The following is a 14,262-nucleotide window of genomic DNA, read 5'->3' as shown; positions in this document are numbered from 1 at the left end:
CAATGCCAGCTGACATAAGGAGTTTTTGTGTAGTGATTCTGAGGAGGATTAAGAGACGAATCAGGCTTCCCAACATTTTTTATTTTGTCAAAATCTCGTAACTACACAAATATTTTGACATGTTAGACACAATTTGCATAGTACAGATTTCTTTTACACTTCTAAAAACAGTAACTTTAAACATCAAGCCTTGATGCGAGTGCAATACAGAGAGCATACATGTAGCATTTAAACACCTGGATATGACATCTGCATTTAAAAAAACAAAACAAAAAAAACCCTGTCATACCAGTGGCCTGAATTTAACTACAAGTGCACAACTTGCTCTACTTCCTGAGCCACAGCTGCCCACATATGTGCACATTACATAAAGCCATCAGAAATAACTATATGTGCAATATGCAGAAGAGGGAACATCACATGGCAAACTTTACAAAAGTTAGGGTTTCACATTCTAAATGGTTAAAGTATGCAAGCAGCTCTGCACTGAGTGCAAGTTGTATGTTTTTATTCTGTGATGTGGTTATACTCAATAAATCCCTTGAAAAGTACAGAAAATATTTCACCCATTTTCTTTTTTATTTATTTATATATATATATATATATATATATATATATATACACACATATATATATACATATATATATATATTTATTTTTTTCTCCATTTAATAAAGAAACAATGAACAAAACAACTGGGACCTTTGGTTTGCAGTAAATCTTACAAGACAAACAAGATAGAAGTTTTTTTTATGTTATTAAATATTCATCTAGTGCTCTGGTGAGGAGGAGCAGTGTGTCACTGATGTTCTTTAAAATTTTGGGGGGGAAACAGGAAAGGTTACAAGCAAAAGAGCAACATTTCCACAAAACATGTGTCATATGGATCCATCCCTCATTGGTTCGAGTCATGTTGTTGAATTTGCCAATAATAGGAGTGTTAAATATCAACAGGCTCATGCTGTGACCTTGAGCGGTGACAGTTTCTGATCCTGCTAACAGGCGTGTGCTCCATCTAATTTCCTTGATCAGGACAGCAGACCTGTGGTTGCTCCCTCTGTGAGCATCAGATTAAATAAAACAGCCTTTGAAATTACTGTTCAACTTTCAAACTACTACCTGAATTTGCGTTTGTACTGTTTCTTAAAAAAAAAAGAAAAAAGTGTGCAGCTAACCTATCTGATGCTAAAAATAACAATTACAGTTTTAATTTTGTAATACAAATCCCTGTGTAAGAAAAAAAAAGACATAAGTGCTGATTATTTCTTTGTGCATCTAACAGTCTTTGGTATCACTCATATACAGGAAGCACAGATGGACCCCTGACACACCCTCATGTAAAGTGAACAACTGGCATAGAAAGCTACTGTGAGGAATTACCTGTAATTCAACAAATTAATATTATTGTACCAATTCAGATTTAAAATTCAGGTTTTGGCATACTTGGGCAAAAAAAAACAAACAAACAAAAAAAAAACAACCACAGAACACCAGATAAAGAAAACTGAAGGTTAATCACAATTAAATCTTTGTCACAGCTGAATTAAATGAGCTAGTGGCTCCCTCTGCTGTTAAAAATGTAACAGCACACAACTTCAAACAACATTACCAAAGAAAAATGGAAAGAAAAGATAAATGAAAGTAGTCAGTAGCTTTTGTCTCTTCTTTGAGAATAATAATAATATCAGACTCATTGTTACCGTCTTCCCACCAAAGACTTCGCCAATATTTCCCCAAAATTTCACAGCTAATCACCACTGGCTTCTTGTCACATGTTCAAGTCCAAGGATTTTTAACAGCAGTAACATTATGAAGACTCAGTAACAACAACAGAATATAGCATTACCCACAGCTGTATTTATACCAGTGCACGGGATCTGCAGACCTGAGGCCTGTATTATTAAGCTAGTTTTCCACACCGGGGATGTCTTTTCATTATCTGGGTTCACTAAACCCGACCTCTGTAATCAGGCTTAGCAGTCACACAAACGTTGTTATCCACGGATTCCCAGTCTAGCTGTGAGCGGATTTTGGAACATAAGACCAATCACCAACGTGGACAGGAAGCAGAGCGGCATATTTTACAATCATAATACCAGACAATTAAAGAGAGGTTAAACATAATACAGGCTAAACTGTTAATGCAGTAGGGAGTGTGTGTAATAAGAAAAGTGCCATGTTTAGTTATGGTATAAAAAGTCCACTCTTGGCCATTTCCTGCATGTCACTACCACTCTGTCTCCCAGCTTTCCTTTCTAGTCTGCACCGTCCCTGGAAAATGTGACTCCTGGATTGAAACCGTTGGCAGCGACCCCGTTCTCACCACCAGCAATGATCTTCCAAGTTCAAATGGTTTGTTGACATCGTCGGAAAGGGACTCTTACAGCATGATCTGAAAGTAGCCAGGCTGGAAGCTGTGTGAACATGCTTGACATTATAATCTTTAAAGGAAAAAAAAATGATCTCTGGTAAGGTTCTGAGTCTGTTCGCTGAACTCTGAACTCCCTCATATGTTTCTGTCTTTAACCTTTATGTGCTCCCAAGAGCAAAGCCTGGGGAGCAGCTGAAAGACTAGCATGACATATTTATGTCTCATAACACAATCACGTGATAAACTGCACAATTGTACTCTCTTTGCATAATGATGGGGAAGTAAGTGACAGGCCTACTAAATTATACAGATTGCATTTCCTTCCAGGCTTTAGTTGAAGCAGCTTCTTGCTTGCTTTTAGCCTGGATTACATTTTTACATTCTTGTTTTGGGTTGCATTGTGGTCTGCTCTTGATAAATGTGTGGTTCTAAACCTGTTTGCGACACAGTTGGTTTACTCCAACAAGGGGTCGTCGTCATCATCATCATAGTCGACCTGCAGCCTCCGGAAAGGCCGAGGCCCTGATTGGCGGCGAGTGCTCAGAGACCTGAACAAAACTGAGGAGGAGAAAAAAGAAAACAAATCATAGCTTGTTCATCTAATGGAAAGGCTGAGAAAATGTTGGGGGGTTCCACAGGGTTCAAATCTGGGTCCCCTTTTTTCCCCCCACATCAACACAATACAACAAGAAGACACGTTATTCTTACTCACCAGTGATTGTAGTGAGTACCAGCAGGACACCCACCACCAGGCCGATAACCAGGGGAAGATCTACGCAGGCCTCAGCGGCCAACAGGCACCGAGCCTGGGTCAGGGTGCCATTGTTGGGCTGCGCACGCACTGACAGCAGGCGGCACATGAGTGCATAAACATCCACAGTTTCTAAGCTGTTCAGCTGATAACCCTGACGGAAGCCAGGCCCAGTCGCTGCCAGGAAAGGATGCATGCTGGGAAGAGCATTGTCATAGCCATGATCGCCCACTAAAAGTAAACAGGAGTAACAGGAGGATTACCAGGCATTAATATTGTAGGCAGTTAATTCATTGTGCTTTGGCTTTTGTCTTTTAGTCTTAACATGTCAAAAACTCAACATTATTAAAAAAATAAATTAAAATAAAAAAGCACGTACATCTCGGCAACTTGTTCCCCTTCTTCACTATGGTCCAGCCTTCGTCAGCAATCAGTATGATTGGCTGGATGCGCACATTGTTCTGGTAGTGCAGCCTATCAGGAATGGACTTCTTCAAGTATGCCGTCATGTGGGGGTGGCACTTACTTAGCGCATTGAAGACAGCATCAGCTTGATCACCTGGGCAGCAGACACATGGAAAATTGCAACTGGGAGCTCAATGCACAGAATAACAGAGACAAGTTTCATTATGTAATATGAGATGAGCTTAGCACAGTTACTTTGATTTGGGAAGAGCGCCGCCACAGGTGTGAGGTCCACCAGTGTGTAGTTGTCTTCAGGGAGGCACTCGTCCAGCCGTATGAGGCGATCGGCTGAGCACTGGGCCATCCCGTGGTCGCTCGTTATCACCACGTTGATGCGACCCCAGAGGCCGGTCCGATTTAGCTCAGATATCAGCAGGCCGATGTTGTCGTCAACCTAATCGCACACAAGCAGACACAAATGTCTGCATCAAGTAAAAAAAAAAAAAAAGACTTGCACCACTGGAACTAGTCTTTCATTTTAGTGGAGAGACAGTATATCAGAATATTGGTCTGGAGCTCCAGGCAAGATGTGGTGAGGATGATCAAGAGAAAGGTCTCGGATCAGTCCAAAACTACATGGGAGGAGCTTGTTAATGATAACGCACCAGCCTGCATTTGATTGAAATCTTGTTGTGCCTCTGCTCAGAGAAGCCACATGTACAGCTCCGTCTGAAGTTTACCAGTGAACATTTCACTGATTTAGAGAAGGACTGGGAGAAAGCTGTGGTTAGACAAAACCAAAATCAAGCTCTTTGGCATCGACTCAATCCGCCGTGTTTAGAGTAAGAGAAATGTGACCCAATGAATACCAGCCCTACAGTAAAGCGCGGAAATGGAAACATTATGGATTGGGTCTGTTTTTCTGCTGAGAGTGCAGGATGGCTTCACTGCATGTAGGGGCCAATGAATGAGGCCATAAAAAGTGCATGAGTACCTCCTTCCCTCAGCCAGAACACAAAGGATAGGTCATGGATGGGTCTTCCAGCATGACAATGACCCAAAACATTACACCAAGGCCACAAAGGAGTGGCTAAAGAACCACATTAGGGTCATGGAGTGGCCTAGCTGGTCTCCAGACCTCAGTCGTGCTGCCACTTATAAACTTAAAACTAAAGCTTTAAGTTTATAAGTGGCAGCCAAGAAACCTAAAAGATTTAGAGAGTTTTTGGAAATAATGTGTGTACTCCTAATGTGTGTCCAAACATGGTGACCAACTACAAGAAACGTCTTACAGCTGTGCTTGCTAACAAGGGTTTCTCCTCCAATAATATCAAATTTTTCTGCTTGGTAGCCAATTATTTCACTCATCAGTTTATAACTTTTATGTATTAGGTTTCAGGATTTTTGGCTGATATTTTGTCTTTCTGCATTAAAATGAAACGACCACAAAAATTACAGACTCTTCATTTGTTTTTAAGTGAGCAAACTTACAAATTCAACAGAGGACCCAGTAATTATTTCCTCCACTGTACATGCAGGTTTGCTGTAGCAGTATGACAACCTAGTAAGCTTGTTTGAGCATTTGAATATAACCAAATGACTGTACCTCCTTCAGCGCTTTGCCCATGGCGGTGGTGTTGTCAGGGCCGAACGTGTGACCTGATTTGTCCGGCTCCTCCCAGTAGAGAGCTGCAAACTTCACTCGTTGTTCCTGGTGGGATTATAAAAATCATAAACAATGTCAAACCTTCCAGCTTTTCCAAATTAGACCATCTCCACAAAGCGCCACAAATAGGAACGTAGAGACATGATATTTCTACCGTTGCATTTCCTAACAGCCAGTTTGTCACATTCCCCAGTCGTTCCTGGAATGTTACATGGCGGTTGTAGGGAAAGAAGTGTGTAGGTGTGCGGTTCCTGATGGTCACGTCGGAGCCGGGCCACATCATGGCTGCAGTGCTGTAGCCGGAGTCCAGCGCGGTGATCCAGAGGGGCTCCGCCCCATTCCACCACAGCGGGTCGGTGTCGTTGCTAACGCTGAAGTGCTTCTTGCTGATGGGATCATACATTCTACTGGCCAGGATACCATGAGACTCTGCATAAAGCCCTGTAACCTGCAGAGGTAACAATAATAAAAACAATAATATTATACTGTCTATGTGATTTTGTTCTATTATCTAGCTTTAAGAGACTTGATTACTCAAGCATGAAAAGCAGCTTCCAAAATGTTAAAAGGTGAATGCAATGATGAAAGTTTTGGGAACCCAGTTAACTGAATTTTGATTTGATTTGAATGTCTGCACCATCAGAATGCAAAGAGCTTGTTCCTAGAAGTGGATCTTGATGCATTGCTTGGAAGTCTTTAGCAATAGGACAAGTGGTATAAACCAAGAACAAATCATATGCAAAGAATGATGTGCAGCCAAGCAACAAAACTGCACTGAAAATACAGTCCCCAGTTTAATTTAGCACTAGGTTTTTATACAGCTCCTTACCTGGATATGAAAGCAGTGTTATGCTTACTTCACAGTGCAATAAAAACATTTTTGTCCAAAAAAATAAATGAATGATCATGACAAATAGCCATCATCACAGTACTGATCAAAAACAATCGTGTAGCACTAATATCACACTTTGAAATTGATTTTTTTTTTTTATATTTCCTTTTAAATCTGACGGACAGTAACAAACTTCAATGACAATATCACATTTACAAGGCTTTTACGGGAAAATTGAAAATCTTGTGTGATTTAAAAAAAATAAATATATAAAAGACCCAGTGAAACATTTTGCAGCTAATGACATTAATTAATAATTAGAATAATTATTAAAAAAAGACCCAACTCTTAAACCTGCGTTCTTGCTGTTGGCCACCTGGGGGCAACCCATATGGTAGAATAATAGCCCTCTTAATTGTGTTCTTTATTTGTAATCAGAAAGGCAGATTAAAAGGAGTTTACTCATCAGCTAATGACTTGTCAATCACAGGTGTTCAGCATCTCCCAACTCAAGTCACTATGTCCATCTTTTATATACAGTCTATGGTTCTGACCAAGTCAATGTTTTGGTGTAACTTTTCACTCTAGAGATACTCCAGCTCAACAAAAGCTCTGGGCCCTATTTCAGGAAGCCGGTTTAGTGCAAACTCTGAGTAAGTATACCCTGAGTTAACGAAAACTCTGGGTTTTCGGTTTCACAAAGCGAGTTTAGATTAATTCTGAGCGAGTTACTATGACGACACACTCCGTGAAGCTAACCTGCCCCCTAGCAGGTTTACTTCAACTAACCCTAACTTTCTCCGCCTCTTTGTCGGAAACCTGCCTGTAGGAAGTGTCAGACATGGCGTGTCCCTTCCTTGAAGAGCCAGTAGATGTTGAGGCCCAAATTCTCCGCAGAGCTCTCCGCCGGGAGAGAGTGATTAGAGCGCGTTCGGACATTTTATCATTTCCTGATGATTTCCTGTGTGAACGTTACCGTTTTTCAGCACAATCTATAATTTATTTGGATAACATCCTCAGGCCTAATATTGCTCATGTGACACATCGCGGACATCCTCTCAGTTCTGTACATATTATTTGTATTGCACTTCGGTTTTTTGCAAACGGGAGCTTTCTGTATAATATTGGTGACGCTGAGCACGTTTCCAAGGCTACCGTCTGTCGAGCAGTCAGGAATGTTACAGTTGCACTGAAACGTCTCCTGTACTCGTTTGTGGTGTTCCCCGGTCATAGACCCACAAGATTCATCAAAGAGGGATGCCACAAAATTGCAGGTAGCAGGATGAACGAAACTTAATTCATGATGTGGTGATACTTGGACTACTACTTAAATTTTACATTTATTCTCACGGTTCCCAGGCGTGATTGGCTGTATAGATGGCACTCACATTCCAATTATTGCTCCTTCAGTAAATGAAGGAGACTATGTGAACAGGAAGTCTTTCCACAGCATTAATGTACAGGTACATAGTTCCCTGTAGCATTTCAAACTAACAGATTATTTCATTATAGTAATGGATGCTAATTTGTGTTCTCTGCACTGTGAAGATCATATGTGATGCTGCCAACATTATCACAAATGTGGAAGCCAACTGCTCAGCCTCTGTGAGTGGTGGTGGAGGAGGACCCCCACCTGTTTTTCAGGCCTCCGCTTTTTTTCTGTTGGCTATAACGGGTCGCATATGAGCATACAGAGTAAGCAAATATGTACTTGTAATGTGCTCAGATAATTTCAATAAGTGCTTACAGAGGGGAAATTAATGTAGCCTCTAACTGCAATTGATTTACATCGGACAAACAGACCAAGCACTATGGCTCATAATACAATTACACCTTACCTGTTTGGACTATATTTTTATATTTCATTTTTACTTGCTGCCAGGAACATTTGGGGCCTGTTGGGTTGCACCTGCGCTCACATCACATCACAAAATAAAATGTATGAAATAAAAAATAAAATAAAATATAATAAAATAACGTGTTAAATGGGTGGAAATCCCTAGATCAATGTTTAAATTAACACTCACGCATTGACTCTGTCGGCTATGTTTTGCCATGCATGCTCCCTTTCTTTTGCAGCTGAGGCTGTGTTACTTTTTTTCCGCAAAATTTGCATGTTATCGCCCACCCCCGTGACATCACGCTCCAAAGCCCTATACTGCCATCAGAATTTCGGCCTCAAGCGCTGTAAAATACATTGACCGCGCCTTCTTTCCCTCCGTCTCCATGGTGACTCGCTTAATCTGTGCTCCACTAATCAGGGCTTTATGCATCCCCGTGCGCGCGCTTAACTTGGGGTTAAAGCAACTCCACGTTGATTGAACTAATTGTTATCAGCCTTTCTGAAACCGAATATTCCGAGTCGGACAGTTCGGGGTTACTCAACCCTGAGTATCGTTTTTCACTCTGAGTTTTCTAAACCGGCTTCCTGAAATAGGGCCCTGTTCTTTCTTTTTAATGCATGCTTACAGACTAAATAAACAGGAGGAAACGACTAGTGAATCTGATGAAAGATGAAAGCAGTGAGGCTTTTGGTTTTTTTCTTGGAAATCCTGAGTGCTGTCGCCTCTGGGTTAAACGGTAGCGAAAGAAAGGCTGTGGGTTTTGAGGCAACGTGTTTTTCAGAGAAGAACCTGCTTATTTCTTGCATCAAATTCAAAGGAAGGAAATGTTTTCAGACCAGAATTAGACACAGCTATCAGACAGATCATCTTCCAAACACACACGCACACAAACAAAAGCAGGCTTACCAGACTGTAATGGTTTGGAAACGTCTTGGTGATGAAGACATTAGTGAGCTGCTCCACCAGGACCCCCTGGCTGTACAGGAGCTTCAGGTTCGGCATGGGGAACCTCTTCAGGTAGTCAGCTCGAAACCCATCAAATGACACCAGCAGCAGCGGCGGCGGTTCCTGCTGGGTGGTGGTATTTTCTGTGGCCCAAACGCCAACACCACAAAGGAAAGCCAGCACCAATTGAAACAACATCCTGAAAATGTGTCAGACAAAAAACAGAAACCTGAAATACTCGAACCAAGCTGAGAGGGGTTTTAATTTCACATTGCTAAGCTAAAGGTTACAGTGTGCCAGCCTGAAAATCCCACCTGCAGGAAATTAATCTGCTTTCAGGATAAAGATACAAAAAAGGCTAAATAAATGAGATCGGCTTACACCGGGTATGATTTCCCTAGGTGTAAGTCTCACATAGATAAAGAAAATGAATATTCTCAAAATACCAGAATCATTCTTTGGCCCTTCACTTTTACTTTATAGGAAGTGAAACTTATAGTTGTTGGCTTTGCAGTCAAAGAAAGCCGGAAAACTCCAACCAGCTACAAATACCAGTCGCCAGAAACCGTAACAGTTTGTTTTGGGGGGTTTGCAACCCAATTTTGGTCTGTATGACATCAATAAGAGCAGATACCACAAATAAGGCCATCTTTCACACCACCCACCTGCTTCATCTGTTTAGGCACAGGTAACCATCAGAACATCGGCCTAAAGAACAGCTCGTTTCAGACAGAAGATAAACTGTCTGAAACAAGCTCAGAATCACACAAACAAGGATTATTTTGAACGGTTACTCATGAGTCTCCTCACTGGGACCAGTTTCTCCGGTGCTTTCTTCCTATTCACAACTTTGCCATTTACGTTCGATTTTATTTTATCAGTGCATGGAGTAGTGCGGCAAAGACAACACAATTAATAAATTTATAAAAATAAAATTATACCTTATTCATTAATTTAACTATTTATTTTAAAGACATTTTGTTTTATTCATACACTACCTAGTTACATTTCATATACGTGTTGGAGGAAGTACTGAAGTGACACCAAGGACTTCCAGCGAAAAGCCTTGGCTTTCACAGTCTGAGAAATAAACACAACAAGGAAGTCGCCGTTCTTAAAGGGAAAATATCGACACAGCTCTACTTATAACACAGCGAATAAACACTGAAAATCATGCAAAAACTCGTGTTTTCTAGTGGCAGATTGGAAATACAAAAAGTCTTGGGTCACCCGACCAAGAAAATTTTTATTTTCACTTTCCGCAGGGCGCGTGTTAGCAGTTCGTATACCAAGTTAGCTTGCCAATGTCACAGCGTTCCCCCAACAACAGTCCGTTTAAACACGTTACCTGCCCTGGCAGAGCTGACGGATAATTGTGCTCCAAACAGCGCCTCTGAACACCTTTCCCCCTATCTTCGCAGCAACATCACCGGTGGACTTTCACAAAACACACAAACAAACGCTGCTGAGACGCTGTCTAGTTGGCTAATATCAATCTCACTCAGTTCCGGTGAGAAATTCCAAAATAAATCGCGGCTCTAACGGCGATATAAAAAAAAAAAATGCAATTCTTTGGCGTCTGGTAGTTTCGTTTGCTATTTTAATGCCAACTTAATTGTTTTTTTTATAATTAATAAATGCTATATTTGCACAAATTGGTTTATTCATAGAGCGTTAAAATGTAGTGCTTTAATTTTGAAATAAACCTTTCGCTATTTGCTTTTGTTGTAGCAAACTTGACGTACCGGTCGATTGATGCCATGACCAGGGAAAAATTACACATCTTCTCTTCTTTCGGCTACTACCTATAGGGATCGCTAAAGAGGAACATCTGCTTAGTGGCGTGCAATGCTGCAATTTTTGGTATCGATTCACTTTCAAATATTGCAGATACTAACACAGATACCAATATTTTAAAGGCAGCTTATGATAATATAGATCAATCAAGTGGACCAATATGGCCTTGCCATAATTTCTCCACTTAAAAAATAAATCTGTTGGGCATCTTTCCTTCCCTTCTGACAACAGTTCTGATTGCTAAAGTACTGAACGGGACAGGCAAGAAAAATAAATAAATAAAATAAAAATAAAGGATATATGTAGGAAAGAGTGGTGTGTCATGACTTATGAGATGAATCTGAACACATTATATTGACCACTAAATTACTGTGAACTTTATTTTTTTCAGAATAAGTAGGTAACATGGTAAAACAAGTTCATGGTGTTGTCACAATAGAGAATTTCCTGCAGATCAAAAAGAAGAGTGGCCCAAGTTGTATGCAGTTTTTAGTAAATCTGTTAAAAAAAACAACTGAGATAATATTTTCCAACATGATGCCCCTCAAGGTAACATTTTAGCCGTGCGTTGGAATTTCCCTTGACATTTCTGATGATGGAAATTCCCTGTTTGGACCGTTAAACCCACAAAGAAAGCCGTGTAGATTTGTATGCACAAATTTGTGCATATCAGAGTGGAAAAAAGTAGGTTGTACACCAGTTTTAGTGAGATGAGAGTTTGAAAGTTAAACCAAAAAAAGTGTAATCTTTCATTTAACAGGTGAAATTATGAGAGTTTATAGGATCCAGTTTACTTTTTTGTCCTGCAGGTTTCACCTAAAATATTATTTGATATTAAATCTAAAACACACTTTTGCTTTAAGCAGCTGGGTAAAAAGTATTTTAAAATAAATAAAATTCAATTTTTTTCCATCACCAATGTGATCCATAAGCTGAAAATTTGGCCTATCTCAGTCCTTAAGAAATTTAAGGAAACTAAGTGGATGAGAAAAGAAGAAGTGGCGGATCTATAAATGTATCTACAGCAAATGATGAGTATCTGACAGTCATATCCTTAAGACCCAACAAATGCATCTGGCCCTAGTTACTCTTCACCGAAGCCACATGAGAAATGTCTTCAGCAGTGTTACTTTAGATTAGTAACTTAGTTACATTACTAGTTACTTCTATCAAAAGTAACTCAGTTACTTCAAGTTACTCGTTACTTTCAGAGTAACTAGTTACTAGGGAAAGTAACTTTGGTTTAACTCAGAATTCTCTTGTTAATGTGTTGCTTCCGTAACTGGATACCCAGCAAGATTGCCAGTCTTCTAGCTTGCTTACTTGCCACAAGTGCACTGTGCCACCTACCAATAGAAAGGAAAAAATTATGTGCACATTTCCACGAGAGAAATCCCACGCCTGATTCTATCCTAGCCATTCTATCCTCGCTTTTTACATCCAACACAAAAACTGCAGTCGTGGTGCTTTCGATTGTACTCAGAACTCGGAAATTCTGCCTTCTGAATAGGAAGATGTAGGTAACACCAGACTGCAGATGAGCTGCTTACAGGGCTGGACAAGGACAAAAAAATCGTCCCGGGCATTTTGACTAGAGACCGGCCGCCATTATAGGAAAAATCATAAAGCCTTTGAATGAAAACAAACACAGTTGTGACAGTGATGTTCACTGTTCTGATGGTATATATGCATCAATCTATCAATCGTTTGTTGTAAGACTCAGATAATTATTTTTTTAAAAGCGAGACATTTTAAATGAGAATAAGAAAGTATTTCCTTGTGCCCCCCTTTCCCTTTTAATGCCCTACATGGTCCCCTGGCAACACTTTGCTAGATCCGCCCCTGCACAGTTAACAGCTGTCAGCTACTTAGAAAAAGGATCCTGGTGTTATTTGTCTCTCAGAAACAGTTCATAACTTCCCTTCAACTCATTCATGTCACCTAAAAGGTAAACCTGTTTCTCCATCACAGCTCTGATGATCCAGTAAGGACATCTCCTGGTTTCATCTTCATATTTCCCTCTCATCACATATTCAAACCGATATCATGACCAGCAGCTTTACAGCTGTGGCTCCAGCAAACATCAGCTGATACTAGAAATTAATATTAAATAAATTCTAACAACAGCTGATCAAGCTTAAAAATTCTGCTGTTGTTTAGCGCGACATCCGCTGGTTTCCTCTTTCTGGCGCAAAGTGAGCGATAAACAAACAAGAGAGAAAAGCCGATCAGCTGATCATTGATCAGTTTCATGATTGAAGTAGATACAGGAGAGGGAGGGGAGGAGAATGAGAGAAGAAGAAACAGCTGTGCAGCAAAGACACAGAATAACTCCAGCTTTGTGCCTTTTTCATTGTAGCTGAATTACGGGACAAACTGTTCCTTTTCACCTAAATACGAAACGCTAATATTTTCTCTGAATACGAGACGATTCCGTTTTTTACAGGACGGTTGGAAACTCTAATAATTAACCTTATGAACAAAATCAAGTTCAACATTAGTAACATAGCACCCCACCCAGCTGTATAGAAACTCCGTCATGCTAGCTAGCACGCAGTACGGAAAAGTCAGCATAACGAAAATAAACTCCACCTAAACTTGGTTCATATCTGACCCAGATGGACTGCAGGTCATAACTTCTTACCTGAAGTTCAGTTCACCTGACACTCTCGGACCAGCGGCCGCTTCGGGTCTCTCCTCTTGCCTCCCTTTTCCTTCATCCACCTGCCGGCCTCCACCACTTGCTAATGTTATTGAATCTGTGGAAGCTCCGCGATAGCCACCACACGAAGTAACGAATAACGACCCTATCTAAATCCCAGTAACGAGTAACGCGTTCCCGGTTTTGGCATAATAACTAGTTACTGTGCTCGTTACCACAATAATAACGTAGTTACTGTAACGCGTTACTTAATAACGCGTTAGTCCCAACACTGGTCTTCAGTAGAAGGGTGGCTGCCAAGAAGCCATTTTTGGCATCATGGTGATCCACACCATAAAACAGAGTGGAGGCTCTGTTATGGTTACGGGCTCCTTTTTAACCAGCACTGTTGAGGATCTATCGATGGAATTATGAATACAGAAAAGGATCAACAGTGTTGGATCATGTGATACCGCTTGGCTTGACTTTTCGGCATGAAAATGATCCAGAGCAAACTGCCAATATAGTAAAAGCATATCAGGATAGAAAGCATACAATGGGACACTATCGGTCATGGATTGGTCTCCCCGGAGCACAGAACTCAACATTACCTAAGCAGCATGAGATCACCATGACAGAGAACAGAAGAAAAAGCAGACAACATCCTTAAAAGAGCCTTGGAATGTCCTCCAAGAAGCATTTAGAGTTATTCCTAAAGACTACTTAAGGAAATTACATAAACGCTAACAGAGGTCGTGTTGTGTTGCGAAAATACAGTTGGTCCCATGGTTTTGAGGTGGTTTAGGGTTCCTTCGTTGCCTTCCTAGTGTTTTTCCCTTCAGGTGGCCATGAGTGGATTGTCTGCCCAATGTTTGAGCCATCTCAGTTGCCACTCCTCACCAAGGACTAGCTCAAGACACAACTGTCTGTCAGATCGACATGGTAATCAAGATCTCTGGTCTCTCTGTGGAGCCCTGGTCAGTCCATTCCTGTCCCACCATTGCTTCCCA

The 14,262-nt window shown here is 40.8% G+C and overlaps 1 protein-coding gene across 3 annotated transcripts; it reads right to left on the bottom strand.

The window, feature by feature from the left end:
• Positions 1 to 1,146: 1,146 nt before the first annotated feature.
• enpp4 (ectonucleotide pyrophosphatase/phosphodiesterase 4) lies at positions 1,147 to 13,387 on the bottom strand. Of its 3 annotated transcripts, XM_085448918.1 has the most exons (9): positions 10,163 to 10,309; positions 8,776 to 9,013; positions 5,348 to 5,641; positions 5,134 to 5,238; positions 3,783 to 3,981; positions 3,502 to 3,681; positions 3,084 to 3,353; positions 2,806 to 2,929; positions 1,147 to 2,414 (listed from the first exon to the last, which is right to left on the bottom strand). In XM_085448918.1, the coding sequence occupies exons 2-8, from the start codon at positions 9,010 to 9,012 to the stop codon at positions 2,826 to 2,828; spliced, it is 1,389 nt and encodes a 462-aa protein (XP_085305044.1). In that variant the 5' UTR covers position 9,013; positions 10,163 to 10,309; the 3' UTR covers positions 1,147 to 2,414; positions 2,806 to 2,825. The 3 variants fall into 3 exon arrangements, with proteins under 3 accessions (XP_085305044.1, XP_085305043.1, XP_085305042.1); XM_085448917.1 differs by lacking the exon at positions 10,163 to 10,309 and adding an exon at positions 13,256 to 13,387 and having other exon boundaries at positions 1,147 to 2,929; XM_085448916.1 differs by having other exon boundaries at positions 1,147 to 2,929.
• Between the last annotated feature and the right edge of the window lie 875 nt (positions 13,388 to 14,262).

The sequence above is a fragment of the Copadichromis virginalis genome, linkage group LG23, assembly GCF_057382275.1.
Source record: "Copadichromis virginalis isolate Kocher_CV1m ecotype Utaka linkage group LG23, C_Virginalis_male_GT1.1, whole genome shotgun sequence".
NCBI lineage: Eukaryota > Metazoa > Chordata > Actinopteri > Cichliformes > Cichlidae > Copadichromis > Copadichromis virginalis.
This window is presented reverse-complemented; position numbering and strand designations above follow the sequence as displayed.

Excerpts from the sequence above, each read along its gene's own strand:
- enpp4 (XM_085448917.1), bottom strand. The coding sequence starts at position 9,012 with ATGTTGTTTCAATTGGTGCTGGCTTTCCTTTGTGGTGTTGGCGTTTGG. Across the intron at positions 5,642-8,775 it reads TTCCAAACCATTACAGTCTG|GTTACAGGGCTTTATGCAGA; the intron begins GTAAGCCTGCTT and ends TTACCTCTGCAG. Across the intron at positions 3,982-5,133 it reads TGGGCAAAGCGCTGAAGGAG|GTTGACGACAACATCGGCCT; the intron begins GTACAGTCATTT and ends GTGTGCGATTAG.